This window comes from Amblyraja radiata, chromosome 3, assembly GCF_010909765.2.
Source record: "Amblyraja radiata isolate CabotCenter1 chromosome 3, sAmbRad1.1.pri, whole genome shotgun sequence".
Taxonomy (NCBI): Eukaryota; Metazoa; Chordata; class Chondrichthyes; order Rajiformes; family Rajidae; genus Amblyraja; species Amblyraja radiata.
The window spans coordinates 116857603-116877083 of NC_045958.1; the positions used below are offsets into that span (position 1 = coordinate 116857603).

The window sequence follows — 19481 nt, forward strand, 5'->3', positions numbered from 1 at the left end:
CCTAATGGGACATCTACAGGCCCCCAAAATGTAGCCTGGATATAGGGTGCTAGTTGAATCAGGAGGTTAAAATTGGCATGTAGTAAAGGTAATGCTACGGTTGTTATATATTATATATATATATATATGGGAGATTTCAACATGCAGGTAGACTGGGAAAATCAGGTTGGTACTGGACCCCAAGAAAGAGAGTTTGTGGAGTGCCTCCGTGATGGATTCTTAGAGCAGCTTGTATTGGAGCCTACCAGGGAGAAGGCAATTCTGGATTTGATAAAGGAACTTGAGGATAAGGAGCCATTAGGAGGTAGTGACCATTACATGGTCAGGTTTAATCTACAATTGGAGAGGGAGAAGGGTAAATCGGAGGTGTCATTATTACAGTTGAATAAAGGGGACTATGGAGCCATGAGGGAGGAGCAGGCCAAAGTTGACTGGAAAGATACCCTAGCAGGGATGACAATGGAGCAACCATGGCAGGTATTTCTGAGAATATTACAGAAGGTGCAGGATTAGTTCATTCCAAAGAGGAAGAAAGATTCCAAGGGGAGTAAGGGGCGACCATGGCTGACAAGGGACATCAGGGACAGTATAAAAATAAAAGGGAAGTACAACATAGCAAAGATGAGCGGGAAGCAAGAGGATTGGTAGAAGAGCAACAGAAGATAAAGATTAAAGAACAACAGAAGATAACTCAAAAGTCAATTCAGGGAGAAAAGATGAGGTACGAAGGTAAGCTAGCCAAGAATATAAAGGGGGAAAGTAAAAGCGTCTTTAGGAATGTGAAGAGGAAAAAAATAGATAAGACCAAATTTGGACCCTTGAAGACTGAAAAGGGTGAATTTATTATGGGAACAAAGAAATGGCAGATGAGTTGAACAGGTACTTTGGATCCGTCTTCACTAAGGAGGACACAAACAATCTTCCTGATGTACTAGTGGCCAGAGGATCTGGGATGACAGAGGAACTGAAGGAAATCCACATTAGGCAGGAAATGGTGTTGGGTAGGCTGATGGGACTGAAGGCTGATAAATCCCCAGGGCCTGATGGACTGCATCCCAGGGTCCTTAAGGAAGTGGTTCTAGAAATGGTGGACGCATTGGTGATAATTTTCCAATGTTCTATACAGTTCCTGTGGATAGGAGGGTAGCTAATGTTATCCCACTTTTTAAGAAAGATGGGAGAGAGAAAACGAGGAATTATAGACTAGTTAGCCTGACATCGGTGGTGGGGAAGATGCTGGAGTCAATTATAAAAGATGAGATAGCCGAACATTTGGATAGCAGTAACAGGAACGGTCCGAGTCAGCATGGATTTACGAAGGGGAAATCATGCTTGACTAATCTTCTGGAAATTTTTGAGGATGTAACTAGGAAAATGGACAAGTGGTAGCCAGTGGATGTAGTGTACCTGGACTTTCAGAAAACATTTGATAAGGTTCCACATAGGAGATTAGTGGGCAAAATTAGGGCACATGGTATTGGGGGTAGAGTGCTGACATGGATAGAAAATTGGTTGGCAGACAGGAAACAAAGAGTAGGGATTAACGGGTCCCTTTCAGAATGGCAGGCAGTGACTAGTGGGATACCGCAAGGCTCGGTGCTGGGACCGCAGCTAATTACAATATACATCAATGATTTAGATGAAGGGATTCAAGTAACATAAGCAAATTTGCAGATGACACAAAGCTGGGTGGCAGTGTGAACTATGAGGAAGATACTATGAGAATGCTGGGTGACTTGGACAGGTTGGATGAATGGGCAGATGCATGGCAGATGCAGTTTAATGTGGATAAATGTGAGGTTATTCACGTTGGTAGAAAAAACAGGAAGGCAGATTATTATCTCAATGATTTCAAGTTGGGAAAAGGGGAAGTACAACGGGATCTGGGGGTCCTTGTTCATCAGTCAATGAAAGTAAGCCTGCAGGTACAACAGGCAGTGAAGAAAGCGAATGGCATGTTGGCCTTCATAGCAAAAGGAGTTGAGTATAGGAGCAAAGAGGTCCTTCTGCAGTTGTATAGGGCCCTAGTGAGACCACACCTGGAGTATTGTGTGCAGTTTTAGTCCCCTAATTTGAGGAAGGACATTATTGCTATTGAGGGAGTGCAGCGTAGGTTTACAAGGTTAATTCCCGGGGTGGCGGGACTGTCATATGCTGAGATAATGGAGCGGCTAGGTTTGTATACTCTGGAGTTTAGAAGGATGAGAGGGAATCTTATTGAAGCATATAAGATTATTAAGGGTTTGGACACACTAGAGGTAGGAAACATGTTCCCGATGTTGGGGGAGTCCAGAACCAGGGGCCACAGTTTAAGAATAAGGGGTAAGCCATTTAGAACAGATACGAGGAAACACTTTTTCACACCGAGAGTTAGGAGTTTGTGCACATCTCTGCCTCAGAGGGCGGTGGAGGTGGGTTCTCTGGATGCTATCAAGGGAGAGCTAGATAGGGCTCTTAAAGATAGCGGAGTCAGGGGATATGGGGAGAAGGCAGGAACGGGATACTGATTGGGGATGATCAGCCATGATCACATTGAATGGCGGCTGGCTCGAAGGGCCGATTGGCCTACTCCTGCACCTATTGTCTATTGTCTAATGTCTATATTAACTGTCTGTGTACTTTAACCTTAATGTATAATAAACCTTGTAATTAATCCGGACATCCCTCCTTCATTCCAAGATGATGCGCACACTAATACTTCAACAATTTTGGGATCATATTCAAGCAATAAAATTATTTCTTTCTCAAATGATTTGTGTAAATTTTACTCAACTCTAATATTTGAAATATATTTGACAAAAGTGAACGCAAAGCTGCATTTGTAAATGTTTGGGGCTTCAGTGCCTGAAAAACAAGGGGAAGTTGACATTTGTCAATATTTTTAAGGCAGGGATTGACAGATTCTTGATTAGTACTGGTGTCAGGGATATGGGGAGAAGGCAGGAGAATGGGGTTACAATGTCTTATTTACAATGTGTGGTTATTTTATGAGAGTGAAATTAATTCTCAGCGTAGGTGCAAAATAGTAGTAAATCAGCACTTTGTTCTGCACCTTGCTTAGTCTTTATTTCAAACCTAAAGAGGATGTCAAAATCAGTAATCTGCCAAACAGAATAAGAATATTTGCAGACTTTTTTTTAACCATAGTTACCCAAAATTCAGTAAAATGAATAAAGCAATTTCAACACTCGATGATAGACACAACTCAATGGTTTGTTGGTTCAGGAATTAGTCTTGAAAACAATCAGAATAGTGTTCGAAACGTTAAATCTATTACAATTTTCAGTTATGGAATTTATTGCTCAATTGTATCAACCAGTCCATGTGAACAAATAAAAGCCTAAAGGATAATGTGATTAGAATGTTCTAATTATAATATTGCTCTGTGTAACGTTATTAAAATTGAAGAGAAAGTTTAGCTAATCAAACAAATCAGATGATATTGCCAACTGTAATCTCGGTGTTATGTTCCCTTGTTTCAGAGCCTCTCTGTGCTGAATTAGCGTAGGTTTTGGTCTTCAATCCTATATTGTTTTATGAATTTGTACCATCTCATCAATTAATGCAATTTTTTTTAAATATTCAGGATTTCACAGTTGCAGTCCCATCATTTTTAGTTGAATCGGAAAATGATTTCTCTGTTAAGACTCCAACAAACTAATGTTATATCTGCTATTTTCTGAACATAACAGGGCAAGACATTGACAGACAAAGGAATGAAGTATAATGTTCTGTCATGATATCTGATAAAATGAATGCAAACATAATAATTCAAAATATGGAACAAATTAATAAAAAATACTTGAGCCAAATTATATAAAACACACAGAGAGCCATTGTAACATAAGGAGTTTATAAAAGATTGTACTAAAATAACTAATTGAAGTAAATTTTATATGCATCACAAGCATCAAAACAGGCATGTGTTCTAAGATTAGACATATTAATCTGGATGATTAGGGCAAATTTAAAAATGCTTTGGACAATCATAATTTTTCTTAAATGTCCATTAAAATATAATTAAAAAAACAAACATTAAAGGAAAATCAAGGCTCAGTGAGAACAATTAACACTGTATCTAATTCATTTAATTCCTTGGTTGAACATACAAACCATATAATTGATTGAACATGTTTTTTTCTTTTCTTTATTTGGATTTGTTGCTGTTCCTTTTCGATATTCCAAGTAGATTTTAGAAAGTGCACTGGAATTTATCTCAAACTGTGTATGTAGATTGAACTTTCCTTACGGGACTGTTGGCCATGTCTCACTGAACACACAGCTCAATGCTTTTTTCATTTGGGTTGCAAAATGCTGATAATTTTCAATTAATTTCCAAACAATAAATTAAGTTTAATACAGGGACGGACACATTCACATGAAGACAAGGCTCAAAACCAATTAAAAAAAGTAAGAAGTATTGCACCAAAAATGCATGAATTAAAGAAACAGTAAAATAGTCAGTAACTAAATTAGCCCGTGATGAGTTTACAACATACTGAGTTTCAAGGAGGAATGATTTATTCTCACATTTCCAAACTTACAAAAATAGGCACGAGGAAACTACGTGACCATCGAAATTCCTCAGCAAAGAAAACAACATAAATGTACTCTTTGGCTCACAGCACATAACTCTTCAGCATATCTAAAAAGGATGCTCAAGAAATGTGCTCTACATAAATCATTTGGCCTTGAGAATATAACTAGCAACTTTTAGAAACACTTTTAGAGTTACATTGAAGATTTATCATTGGTGATATGTTGCAGAGGAATTAACTTGTGTTTGCTTTTGCCATAGTGATTGTTTTCTTTTTTTTTTTAGCTTTCAACACATTAAACTTTACTTTTGGAGGTTAGATCTATAAAGAGAAAATATATGTTTCTTGACAGCACTATTTCAAACTTACCTCGCCAAATTGATGAAAGTGTCCTACCTCTATGGAAAGTTTTATTAACCATAATTATTCAACAGACTCGTGGATTCCTGCCTAATGAAAATGACTGTCTGTAACATATTCCAAAGCATCTGTAACATGATATAATTTTAACAAAACAAATGGAACAGTTTATATTGCAGATTAACTCTACGAGCATTTAGAACAATGTGAGCAGATAGTATTGAAGTTGTATCTTCCTGCTCACTCCCTTCCAACTGTAAGTGACATTTATAATATTGCAAAGAGCATTGGAATAAGTCATTCTTACAACAATGTAAATTTGATTTAGCATTCTTAGTTGGTTCTGTTTAAGTTTAGTTTATCACTGTACTGGATATGTTTTCATGCCAAGTCAGGGTGTAAACTACCTCCTATGGATGGGCTTAATAAAAGTTCAATTGCATGCATGGTTTTAATAAAAGTTCAGTTGCAAAGTTGGAAACAAAATTCAGCAAACTCAAAAGATTCCCCCACCCCTCAAAAATGTGAGTAGTGATACTTTAATCAGGGTTTCTCTCAGCTAGTTGTGAGTAGGATTTCTGCATTCTCATAATATACTTAAAAGCCATTTTAGATTTTCATGTGGCATTGGGATTGGGTGTCTTGGTTAAACATTTAGCTTCAGTGTTTGTCAACATGTAGATCATTTATTACTGTATATAAAGTTAGTTATTGTCCTCTAGCATAAGTGTTTTATAGGTAGTTTAGATATTACTGGGCTTGGTTTTCTTGATGAATGCTTATCCTGGTGTTATAGCACAAGTACTTTGTGTTTTAGCAACAATGTGTTCAACAAATCCTTTCATTTTTATGCTGGCCATTGAGACAAAATATTTCCAAGTAAAACAGGAAGCAACTGTATTACAAACCAGGAACTATTTTATAGTCTATTATTAGCATAATAATATACTTTTTTGGAGTTTTCTTTCTTGGTTTAGGATTATTCTTTTTATCTTCAAAATTACTTTTTCATGTGTATAATGCTCTAGTGTTGTGCTTTAGTCAGCATTTATTAAGCAGAGGAAAATAGAAACATAGAAACATAGAAAATAAGTGCAGGAGAAGGCCACTCGGGACAGATTATTCACCTTATCTATGCCCATTATGATTTTATAAACCTCTATAAGCGAGGGAACTCTACTTGTACTCCTTGGTCTCTCAGCTAAACGTCCCAAAATAGTTGCTTCACATTTGTCTTGAAAACAATACAATTTATCTGAAAATTAGTAAGCCTTTCCAACTTCATTCAGTTGGCACCATCGAATCTTCCTTTTGTTTTCAGCACCACTTTCCACTTTATCTGCAGTTTAAAGCTTGTTTTCTCTCTGATGAGTTCTGATGAAACGTCATTGAACAGTGACATTGACCTCACCACAGATCCTGCCTGACCTGCTGAGTAATCTCATAGAAACATAGAAACATAGAAAATAGGTGCAGGAGTAGGCCATACAGCCCTTCGAGCCTGCACCCATTCAATATGATAATGGCTGATCATCCAACTCAGTATCCTGTACCTGCTTTCTCTCCATAGCCCCTGATCCCTTTAGCCACAAGGGCCACATCTAACTCCCTCTTAAATATAGCCAATGAACTAGCCTCAACTACCTTCTGTGGCAGAGAATTCCACAGATTCACCACTCTCTGTGTGAAAAATGTTTTTCTCATCTTGGTCCTGAAAGACTTCCCCCTTATCCTTAAACGGTGACCCCTTGTTCTGGACTTCCCCAACATCGGGAACAATCTTCCTGCATTTAGCCTGTCCAACCCCTTAAGAATTTTGTAAGTTTCTATAAGATCCCCCCTCAATCTTCCAAATTCTAGCGAGTACAAGCCGATTTTCAGTTTTCAGTTTTTATTTCAGCTTTACAACATCTACAGTATCGTGCTGTTGGATTAAGAGTGTGGCTTGATTTACTATTACTAATTTAAAAACAATTTTTCTGAGGCAAAAGGTTAAAAGTTACAGTTGCTGGAAATTTGAAAAATAAAATTGAAATACTCGATAAGTCGGGCAGCATCAGTTGAGAGAAATAGTTATAATGTTTCAAGTCTACCACCTCTTTTAAAAACTCTTGAGATAAATAGGTGGCATTAAGATAAGAGGAAAATGGGATCAAGTCGTTTAGATTTAGGTTTGTTACTTGGTATTTATTAGGTTTATAAATAGTTCGTCGAAACACAAAGGCAGTGATAAATAAAGTGAATAGGATTACCTATGATAATATTTCAAGAAAGGAAGATTCTTGTATTTCGAATTTACAGTCCGAATAAATGAAGAATGGCACTTAGGTCAGTGGCAGACTGGTCGAAATAAAACATTGCATTTTGTTTTTCGCTGTGCAGCAGGAGAAAGATTCATTCACCACTTAAGTTTTGATATCTAAACATCTCCGATATCTCAACAATGCATGCTTGTGCACAAATTGGCATGTTTCGTTAACAACGAGGTCTTTTGGCATGATAACCAAGCTGCCCCATACAATGTTCTGAAAAGATTGCTGAATAGCCCTCGTCCATGCGTCCAACTTATCTAGCCATGAGTTCATTCTGTCAGTCAATTAGAAATCAATCGCCTTATCTATTGCCTACGCATAGTTACAACCAAAAACGTTGAAGAGAGAAAATAATACGATGACTGTACATAGCGTTTGGGAGCAGAATGCTTTGGATCATTGTCACTCAATAGTGGAACTGATCACGTGAAATTGTGCAGCTTTGTTTCACAGACGAGAGCGGTAGACTTCCTTCTGGGGTACACAAAAATGCTGGAGAAACTCAGCGGGTGCAGCAGCATCCATGGAGCGAAGGAAATAGGCAACGTTTCGGCCCGAAACGTTGCCTATTTCCTTCGCTCCATAGGTGCTGTTGCACCCGCTGAGTTTCTCCAGCATTTTCGTGTACCTTCGATTTTCCAGCATCTGCAGTTCCTTCTTAAAGACTTCCTTCTGGGTCAGATATTTCGTTTTATTTAAGTAAATTGTAACAACCTTTAATGATTATGATGGCGTTCAATAAATCTTATTCTAACCACTATTAACTCGTGTTATCAAAATGGGCAGCCGAGTTCGAACACGTATTGAAACACTATTGAGACTAAATAATTAAAACAACGTTGGAAGGTTAAGTCTTTTTAAATCAGCACCGGCTGATCGGACAAATCCTTATTTTTCAGAGCAATGTAGAATTCAAAAATGAATGTCATCAAAACTTCCAGAGTTCGGGAGGGGGCGTTGTTTTCGGGATGTACGCGTTCCCATTCATTATGGAAGAAACAGTGAGGAATGCGTACTTTAAAATGAAGAAGGGCTTTTACCAACACAAACATATCGCTTGATATTTTCGGAATATTTACAAAATGATTCAAAACTTATCTTGAGATCTTAAAAGTATCGAACCCCCAAAGTAGGCAAAATGACATAAAATGAAGTCCACTAAAACAACTCTGTCCTAACAACTCTGAGCCATATCATAAAATACAGCTTTTAAAAATCACTTCCTCGCCGTTGTTCTTCCTGTCTGGTGTTGGGCCATTTTGCGCAATGCCAAACGAAACACGAAAAGAACAATATTTATGTTAACTTTGTATGAACTAGCTTCTATTAATCTTCAGGTCTACCGCATAATGAATGACAATGTTATGGCGAGCGGTGGCGCTTTTTCTTTCAAAGGTGCATTTCCCTAACAACGTCCCGAATTGTGTTCGTTTATTGCCGAGCCTAATTATTTTGTGCAGTGAATTTAATTATTGTTTTGCTGTTACACTGTGACCATTTCCTAATTTTTACTGGTATAAATGCATCCTGTACACAGCTGTGGAGTTACTTTTTTCATTTAATATGTGCTAGCCACATTTTATATTTCAATATCTACTAGGGATGATCGAGACTATATTGAGCAGCTTTGATCCATAGAATTTTTAATTGTACAATTAATTTAGAGTTCAAATCATAGTTCGGTAATAATTGTTCGCATATTTTACCGCAACAATTTGCATTTTTCTACTTTGAAGTAATTTCGTCTTATTTTTTTTACTGATTCCAATATATATCCATAAGTCCCTGTGTACCGACAAGCGAGAGAGCTGGATAACACTCTCCGCTCGTCTTATAGGCGATGTTCGAATCGCATAATGTATTTCGTTAAATGGCACGTTGGTTATTCCTTTAAAATTACACATAGTATCACATACGCAATCAAATATCTCCCATTTACAAATTCCGTCAATATCAGTTTCTTTCATAGAAATATAGATGCTAGCTACTTGTAAACGGGAACAGTTCGTCACAGAGTGGTCTTTACAAAAAATAAGATAAATAGATAGGGTGAATGCACAGAGTTTCATTGTCAAGAATGTAATTGTCCTATCTGAGACACATGACAATACAACTCTCTTGACTCCTGACTCTTGAGCCTTTTACCTAGAGTAGGAAAATTACTAACCAGAGGACCTAGGTTTAAGGTGAGAGGGGGAAGATTTAATAGGAACCTGAGAGGCAACTTTGTCCTATAGACGGTGGTGGGTGTATAAAACAAGCTGCCTGAGGAGGTAGTTGAGGCAGGTACTATAAAAAACATTTAAACATTTAGAATATATTTGGGCAGGTACACGGACAGGAAAGGCTTAGATGGATATAGGCCAATCACGGGCAGGCGGGATTAGGGCATTTGGTCAGCATGGGCAAATTGGGCCGAAGGGCCCGATTCTATGCGGTGTAACTCTTAACTGCTCAGTCAGTTGATGAAGAAATAAGTTTACCTGGTGAATACGTCTTTGATTTATGGATAAGCTGATTTTTCGGGAGACTTCCACTCAACATCATTTGCAGCATTTGGAGTTATTCTTTTACAGAATGTACTGGCGCTGGGTCAAATAGAGTGAATGGCAGAAGCTGCGTCGTATCTCCTTTGTACTTCGATGCGGTTTCTGACCATTGAACAGGCGATAATGCATCATTTTACCAGATTTCGGTGACACCGCCAACTATTAGCAAAATGACCGAGGCTTCTTTAAGAGCAATTTCTTCGGTGTCGTGAACAATATTCAGGTCTTTTGAGAAACTCCACTGTTTTTTTTTACGGTGAATGAATTCGTTGCCTCGCAGAAATGCTGTTGTGGCTGCCTTTTTGAGGCGCTGTCTCATAAAAGCAGCCAGCATCACCCAGGACCCACGCCATCCTGGCCACACTCTCACTTCACTCCTGACATCAGGAAGAAAATGAAAACTCGAATGTCCAGGTTCAGGAACAGCATTATCACAACCACCACCAGGCTACTTAATGCTACGAATTCCAACTAGATCTATAAGCTCAAACTGCCGTGGTTGCACTAAGGACTTTGGGCGTTGTTTTTGTATATGCGCTACATTGTTATTTTTTTTTAATTTATTGAACTTTTTGTTGTTTATATTGATATGTGCCCAGTACTATGTTTACGTACCTGTTGTGCTGCTGCAAGTAAGAATGTCATTGTTGCATTTTGGAACATATGACAATAAAATACTCTTGACCTTTCTCTTGACTTGTTACATGCCATCGAGACTATGTAGGGATGGGAGATGATACGAGTCTTTTCACATTTCGGAAAATGTATCTTAAACGTTAACGTTGAATGTGATCCACCAACCTTTTGCCGTGGAAGTTCACAAAGCGAGAAAATTAATTAAAACTGAACCGTGAAGAGGAAACGGTTACTTCATGTGTTATGGCAAACCCCCCTCGGGATGCTTCTATGCTTTGTTCGCTATACAAACTTCATGGAAAAATGTAAAGCCTGACAGTGTGTTTTCACAGACCTCCAACCTAGTTACAAAATCTACTTAATTTCATGCAAACTTCAAAAGGCGAAAGAGCCAATTTGGAGTGCACAATGTTTGTGTTCGTTCCATTTTCTCCGGGGACCTTCAATACTTTATTGTTAAAAGAAGAAAAAAGTTTATTTCTGCGCAAAACTGCAGCCGAGATGGGAAACTTAAACGTTAGGTTTCATAATTGCAATTTGCCCCCCGGCCATTCATTGAAACAGTCCTGGTTTCGGTTAAATTGATGAAACAATTCCTGCATTTAACATTGCATTCTGTTAAAGTTTACATTCGGTGAATTATGTTTCCCTCACGTGTACATCTGGGGAAAAAATAATTCCAAACTATATCCATTTTACACGTTTTTTTTTTGGAAGCTAAAGATCACAACCTGGAAAAAGAAATGTTTGATGAAAAGACAAAAAAAAAACAAAAAAAAAAACATACGAACTCCTACGGGGAGAGAACGTACGTGAACGTTTCGCTCATTACTTATTTACAATGCTGTTCGATTTTGGGAAGCAGGAATGTGATAAGATTTTTTAATTCCGTGGTGACGTTTGGAGCCATGTGATCTCTGCTGTAATATAAGGCTTCAGGAAGATCCGCCCTCTCTCCTTAGCTTACAATTTGTGCCTGAGATCTCGCCTTTTAGATGATTTTATTACATTCTTCGAGAAAAGGCTGAGAGAGAGAGGCGCTCTATTTCAGGTTTATTCGGGACCCCGGTTGATCTCTGGAGCGGAGGCGGTCAAAGGAACTGAGGAAGTTGACGAGAGGGACGGATTTTCAGTTCAGCTGTCTTTTTTGTTTCGCTCAGATTTCCTTATGTGGGAAGCTGGCTGCAGTTTGCTGAGAATCGCCCTAGAGCCTCTCAGATCCGCCGGCGAATCCCCGGATCTCTTTGTATTATGACTCTGAGTTCTGATATGTCCGGTGCGTCCATCGTCTCGGAAGAGACCGACATAGATGTGGTGGGAGACGGAGCGGAAGGGGACGAGGACGAGACAACCCGGGGGGGCAACTCGTTCGTGAGCCAAATGCGCGCTGATATCCTCACGCCTCGGTCGCCCTCCGGCTCCTGCGCGGACAGTCCGTCCAACCGGGACACTTACAAAGCGACCAGCAAAAACCCTCTGGTGAAGCCTCCTTACTCTTACATAGCCCTGATCACAATGGCCATCCTGCAGAGTCCGAAGAAGAGACTGACTCTGAGCGAGATCTGCGAATTCATCAGTAATAGGTTCCCTTACTACAGGGAGAAGTTCCCCGCTTGGCAGAACTCAATCAGGCACAATTTGTCCTTAAATGACTGCTTCGTCAAAATACCCAGGGAGCCGGGTAATCCTGGCAAAGGCAACTACTGGACGCTGGACCCCGAATCTGCTGATATGTTTGACAACGGCAGCTTTTTACGGAGACGTAAACGGTTCAAAAGACAGCAGTCGGCGGATTTGCTCCGGGACCATGGTAATTATATCCCTGCGTGTGGTTATGGACCTTACGGCTGTGGATACGGGCTTCAGATCCAAGCTTACCATCCTCATTCTGCCGTTTTTGCCTTTCAGCATCCTTCAAGGCAGGCCCAGTCCGTCCCCGCTCCGCCCGTGTTGCCCGCCAGCGAGCTAGCCAGGAACTCCTTCTACCCGCAGCTCAGTCCGCCACTAACCCTGGGACATTCTGTCAAACACAACTCGACCATGTCACGGTCCCCCTTCTCCATAGAAAATATCATAGGGGGCAACGCCACTCCAGCCAGCTGCTCGTCCCAGTCTCCAGCCGTTCCTCTATTATCATCAATACCTTCCTCTTCATCGGCTCTGCCAAGTCTGCATCAAGAAACTGTCACACAAAATGCAGGGAACTTTAATGGTAGGATTCCAAATGTTAACGGCTGTTTATAGACTTTAATGTACGTCTCTCTCTGAAGGTAGGATTATTTTTGTACATTTCCTATACGTCAACAAAACGCGGATTCCCACGAGTTCAGCTGTATATATATTTATGTACACTTCCAAAGACTTGACTTAAAATGCAGAAATATCTGTAAAGCGTTATATTAAAAGACACTAAATAGGTACTGTTTTAAAAACTGGTGTTTTTGGGACATCTCAGGTGTAAAAATTCAAATTGACTCAGAAAATTTAAAATAGCATTGGAGGTGATAAAAAGTAACTCTGTTTATAGGAGTCCACCAAATAGTTTATCTACCAGTCACTCTGTACAGTAAAAAATAACCTCGTTAAAGAATGTAATGGGTAAAATAAAATAAAACAAAATTCTAAACTGTGAAACAGAAGATTTTGAAATGCCTTTCTATCTGATATTTTTAACCTGTGTTTTGTATAAGGATGTTATGTTTTATAGACTATGTACCTTTCTAAGGCAAAATAATTGTTAAGACATGAATACTGGCAAACAATCTTGTATTATTTTAATGCATCGTTTTCTCATTTTCTTAAAAAAAATAAAAATGATAATTTAAAATATTTCTTGGTGTGGTTAATTAAATTAATTAGGAAACATTTTAACTTTTAGTATCAGATTATAGAAATATCTGCGATTTGACATTCAAGATCAGATAAAAGAGTTTAGCTGAAAATAGATTGGTTTCCTAAACGTTTAGATTACATTTCCTCTTACCACAACTTTTGCAGCGTAGATTGCTAAAGCAGTCTGTAGCAAAACGAGTTTATTATTAAAAAGTCGAATCGAACTGACAGGCGGCTGACCGTTTTCGCTAATGTTAAAAATATATAACTTAAAGAATCCAATGGGATTTTAGTGGGTCCCCGTGGTTTTACATGAAATGCCATTATAGATGAAAATCTTCATAATTGGAAAGAACGCTTTGAATTTTAAGAAAATGGTAAGTGCTGGTAATTTAATACATAGTTCTGATTTCAATTTGTATGCATCCTTGGTATTATCCATTTAAAGAGCATATTCTTGTGCTTCTAATATTACTGTGAACCTAATGTTACTGTGCATGGGATGGACTACTCTAATATTCACCACGTTTATTTGTCAAGACCTCTTTTCAATGGTAATAGAGAGATGCCTTTCCCCACAACTTAAAACAATGTTAGTGCACGCAGTCACGACTATGCCTTCGGTGCATGGCGTTCTGCGTTTGATGAAAGATATTGGAAAATATTATATTATTAATGACATCCTGCTCTGTGGCATGAGGTTGTCACGCACCAATCCTTTAAATTCGAGTATTTTAAGCGGTAAATCCAGTAAATAAACCAAATAAAAAATAATAGATAATTCTAAACAATGTAATGTAAAGGGGGTGGCGTATGTGGGGGGAAGTTGGTTTCTGTTCCTTGTCTGCCAGGCTCCTGAATAATCGCCCTGCAAATAAACACTTGCATTACGTTTAATTAAGCTACGAGGAAAAACTCCAGAACCATTAGTTCTTAGAGCTCCATGAAGACATTTTTACTGCATGTTGCTTTTCTTATTTATGTTCATATGTAACATTTCACAAAATGCGTTAAGGAAAGTTTTACATAAAATATCTCTCCTTTGCAATGATACCAAATAATTAGTCACTCCACCATTTTGTGTGTACACCAAATAACTTCCAAAGCAAACGAGGTGCACTTAAAACAACTAATTTATAGCAAGTCGATAAACATCTCGAGAGGCCTGGTAAAATCTTGAATCGACCGTTACTCATCTGACTGGCAGACAGACAACTATATCAGTATAGATGCTGCCTGGCCGGTGAGTTACTCCAGCTTTTCGTATCTATCTTCTAGTATCATTAACCTGATTTAAATAAAATAATTCAATTGCCTGTTTTTTTTTAAACGAACAATCTTCAGGGATTTCAGTTCACACAACCCATTTGTGTTAGGTTAGTGGCCAATTAGTTTACTTAGCGGGGATTTAATTTATAACATTAAGCCTTGATATTCATTTGAGAATGTACTGTATTCGGAACTGATCGGGTGATTTCCCTTGCCCCTTCAACATGAAAGAATGGGTGTGGGGAAACACGTTGGTATTCAATATTCTAAACGTCAATGTTAATAAGGAAGTTTACCTACTGGACAGCACCGCCCACCGAAGGCGACAATTGCCAAGAAAATGCAGGAAAACAAACCGAAATCCTCAGGCCTGAATAAACTAAAAACAACCTGTAATGTTACTCAACGTCATTTTCCAGACTCCAAATAATTGCCGACGAGGAACGTTTGAATTTAATACACAAAAAAAAAAATCAATTTTCACGGCACGTACAATAAAAGTTTGCAATTGTTACTTTACGACCAAGGGACTTGAACAGGTGCGATAGGTTCAAGCAACATTCAAAGCGGCGAACTGCAGAGCTGAACCGCTGAGAGAAATTGTGGCAATCTTTTCCATTTAGTGCATTGCAGGTGTGACAACAAAGAAGGCCACTATTTTTCTTTGTGAATGGGATTTCCTATAGCATGCACACAGCCCATCTACTCTTCTTTGAAGCCAGCGAAGCTGTTTGTAGTAATTGTTCTACTCTTCAAAGGACACATCTCAGTAAACAGGCAATTGCTATAAAATCTGAAATATCAGCGCCGTTATCTCCCCCACAGCCCGGGGTGCAATTAATACGTCAGGTTGCCTCAGTTTAATGCGTCAGCTTGCACTCTGGAAGTTTGCAGAGCTCCGGTTCTTCAAACAACATTTGAGGGAATAGAAGGATTTAGAGGATTTAGAGATGAAATGAATTAACATTATAGACACATAATCCAGTAATAAGATAATATACAACCCGCCATTGTAGGCAAATCATACACTGAGGATTTCTGGTTTTTCGACTATTATGGTTATTAGTTTATTGAAATGTTGTTTATTAGAAATATGTGTATATGTATATTGTGTTTACAGGCCTTTATGCTGCTGCAAGTAAGAATTCTCATTATTTCCTTGTCTGTACATTTGACAATTAAACACTGTCGAAATCACACCAGAGGTCACTCATAACGTGAAACAGGAAGACAGGGCGCCCGTGTAGATTAAATAGCACAGAGGAATGCACGAAACTATTATTAGTGGGCCCATCTACATCGTTTAGGAAAACAAGCGCACATTTACCTAAAGCATAATCCGAGCCCAGATTAATGAACTTTCTTTCTCGGGTAATTGAAAAGGTGGGCTCTCACAAGATGGAGAAGGGGTGGGGGTGGGGGAGAAATAACCTCCAATCGCACATTACAATGGTCATGGCCGCTTTCACCCATAGTTCTAGTAAGAGAAACCACTGAACCCTGTGTCTATAACTTGGAGACGTACTGAAATAAGTGATATTCGCTTGCGAGATTCGTTAAAGCATCAAGACTGAATCCATAATTTGTTCCAGAATGCTTTCTTTATCCGCCTGAGAGTAGCAGGAGCTTTAGCAAGGAGCTTTCCTCCGGACTCTTGCTCCGTTTATTCGCCCACTTGGCCCTCACTTGTTCCAACTGAGAAAGGCGAACACAGCAGAAATTCAAGACGACGTTTCCATGTCAAGCACGCTCACATTTAGGTTAGAACCACGTCCCCTAATGTGCAAATATCAGACCTCTTTCTACAACGGGTCATGGTTTACAGAGCGCATGCCGGAAACCGGGAGATCTCCGTGACATGGAAGCTTATTTACTTACATCTTTAGCTGTAGATACACCTTGGTCTCCATTTTGATGCAATTAGTTATTTCAATTAATTTAAAAAACTCGAATATTTGTCATCTGGAGGACCAAGTATGCTCGATAATTTACCGAACCAATAATGATCCAGCGAATGGTGGGCTGCTGTTGTTTAACGTAAACTGAATCGATCAACAGTTACGGGGGACCAACACCAGATTGCAGGGACACCGTTACAAATGAAACGAGCGCTGTTGTATTCCCTGCGATTTCCTTGCTACGACCAATGCAAGGCGAATATAACATGCGACTCCTCAGTGCGTGCCATGAGGGCGGTAAATTTCCTCTTAAAAAATCTCTCTATAACATTTCAAAACGCCGGAGTATAAAGGGAGTGCAAAAACAAAAACAAAATACGCGTTTAACGTGAGTGATAATTTCAAATCAATATTGAAGCGAATAGTCGAATATGTGGGGAGTGTTGCTATACCTTTTAAATTAACACGCGTAAAGCATAACATTTAAAACGGGGAGATTCAAATTAAGTGGTCCAAATCCGCACTTCAGGTAAATTAGGCCTTTATTGACGACCCCAACGCCTCCATTAGATTCAAGCTTTTTCAAGCGGCCACTCCATCTGACAGTGTTTATCCGAGTTTATTCAATTTAGTTCAATTCAGATTGAATTTTCAATAATGACCGTCATCCCAGTGTGTAATCTGTAATGAATGCTACGAATCTGGGGGTCAATGCAATAATAACGAGGGTCTCTTCCATTTCTAGAATGCCTGGCGTGTTTAGGCGTTGTCCTTATCATTTTTTCGTGATCTTCCTGAATTGCAGTTTTTCCGAAATATCTTTTGTATCCTTGAATCCTGCATATATTTCATTACAGTTTGGACATGATCCCCGACGGTTCAAATTATGCAAAGGACTTGAGTCAGTGGTTGGTTCACGCAATGGTATAAAAACAATTATGAAAGATGAAGTCTAATAATTCGAGTGACTATTCAAAGTGTTACCTCTTTAAGACTGTTCTGCCTGGAAGAAAAGTTGAAAAGAAAAATCGGTCATCCCATTGAATGAAACATGAACCGGGACAAACCGTGGTGGAACTTTCTCTACATTGAATGTTAGCAGGCCACAAGAGGACACTAAACCCAACTGGGGTCTGCCTCCAAGCATTTGGGTTCAGAATAAGAGGAAGAAATTTTGCCCAACCAATTTTAAGACAAATGCCTATAGGCAAAGATTGGATCGGATCGCGAGAGCTTTCTAAATGACTTGCACTGCACCTTTTTTTCCCGGCCAGAGAAGGTGTAGCATTTTTTTTTTTTTTGCAAATGTATAATCAAACAGAAGTAAAATAAAAGATGAGTTGCCTCTTTTTTTCTGGAGTACTCCACTGGGGGAACGCGAGGGTGAGGTATAAGGTTCACGCCCATATATATGCAAGAGTAGACTGAATAATGGCACCGGGCAGCTTTATAAGGCTTTGCGTGACAGGGTACACGCTATTTCAAGATGTCTTCTTTGTTTTGATTGCTTGACGGAGCTTTTACGTGCATGGTGATGGATGGCTATATTTCCCCTGAACCATATGTAGAAACATAAATAACAACTAAATAGTTGTAAGTAAATAACACGTAACTGCTGATTAAGCTGCCCATCAGAAAACCTTAGCTCTCCATCACAATGGATGTTATCCATACACGCCTGCAGGAAGACAAATGCCCTCAGATTAATGGTTTGCCATTCGAAATAAATGACCTTGACTGAACAAGTTACAAGTGCAGAGTCGGTTTCACTATGAAGTTTACGTGCAAAGTAAAATAAACATTATTTTTTCAAAGATATCTTGAACTCCTCCAATTGCGATGCATTCCCTGGTAGAAAAAAAATAAAGGTGAAATGCGATGGGGATGAAAATCCAGAATCATAAATCAAACGAGGGTTAATGGTATAGGTTAGAATTGCTCTGGTGACTGGAATTGACTTTACAGCTTTTAACATTAAAACAAAAATAAATTGAAAGAGATTTAAAGGCGTGGAAAAAGTACTAAACTGGTGTTTCAACTGTCAAATACAGTGAAATGTTTCCGAGCCCTTGTGGATGCAACCGTGAGGAGTATTCACAGTGCACCTGCACCATTAACACAACTTGTCATCATTAACACTAAGGGCTGAATATTAAGCTAAATACCACTGCCCACTGTGAAACACGAGACATACTTATCTGCTGTGATAGCCCATGTTTGCCTTGCTCTATTAAACAGCACCACTTTCCCCTCGTTATTGCCCCCTCCACCACCGCTCCCCTACAACCCCGAATGTACTTTATTCGAAATCTTTATATAAATTATATAAATGACACTTCATATAAAATCTCCAACGCTGTTTGCTTAAACGAGTTCGATGTAACTGATCTGTGTAAAAGTGAAGTGATCTACTTTTGAAATTCCCTAGTTATCACCGAATGCTTAAGCTCCTTATGTTCTGCGGAAACTTGCTCTAACTTTATCAGGAACCTTTAAGCAGATGATTATTGTGTGTGGTCAATCCGAAAACATTGGGCGCAATAAAATCCAAGCCACCTACACCATCCTCTATCGCAAAAACACAAGCGTCTCCATATTCTTAGATATCAAATTCCACGCTAATCACTTAACCATTGAGAATTTCCAACGAAAATGCTTTAACTTTTTTTTAAGTGCCAATTTTATATTATTCTAAGAGCAGTTGATGTTCCATCTACCTGTTTTGGAAGAAACGTCAAACAATTTCTGAAAGAAATTCAGTAGAAAAAGCCTTTACGAAATTATTTGATGTTCTTAAACATTCAGTAAATACGTTTCAAATTCTCCTTTTCCCTTTGCAAGGAATGTCCAACATAATTTCCAGGACTCTGCAAATAAGATGGTCTGCAGGTTTCATGGCATTTTCTTCCGTTATGTCGCTTTGAAATGCCATAAACTTCGTTCTAAAGCGAATGCTGCGTCGTTTGTTGAAAGTTACTAAAGGCCACGGTCTCTTTCTTCAAGACTACACAGGTCTGGAGGCATCTGACAGTATTTGCGTTACAATCAGCAATGGTATCCTTGTTTAAGTCTGTATTTGATTATATC

At 38.9% G+C, this 19481-nt stretch overlaps 1 protein-coding gene across 1 annotated transcript; it reads left to right on the forward strand.

Annotated features, from left to right (window-relative positions):
* Positions 1-11332: 11332 nt before the first annotated feature.
* foxd1 (forkhead box D1) lies at positions 11333-13224 on the forward strand. Its single transcript, XM_033018682.1, has 2 exons — positions 11333-12205; positions 12304-13224. Exons 1-2 carry the CDS (start codon positions 11647-11649, stop codon positions 12603-12605), a joined length of 861 nt encoding a protein of 286 aa, XP_032874573.1. The 5' UTR covers positions 11333-11646; the 3' UTR covers positions 12606-13224.
* Positions 13225-19481: the final 6257 nt, after the last annotated feature.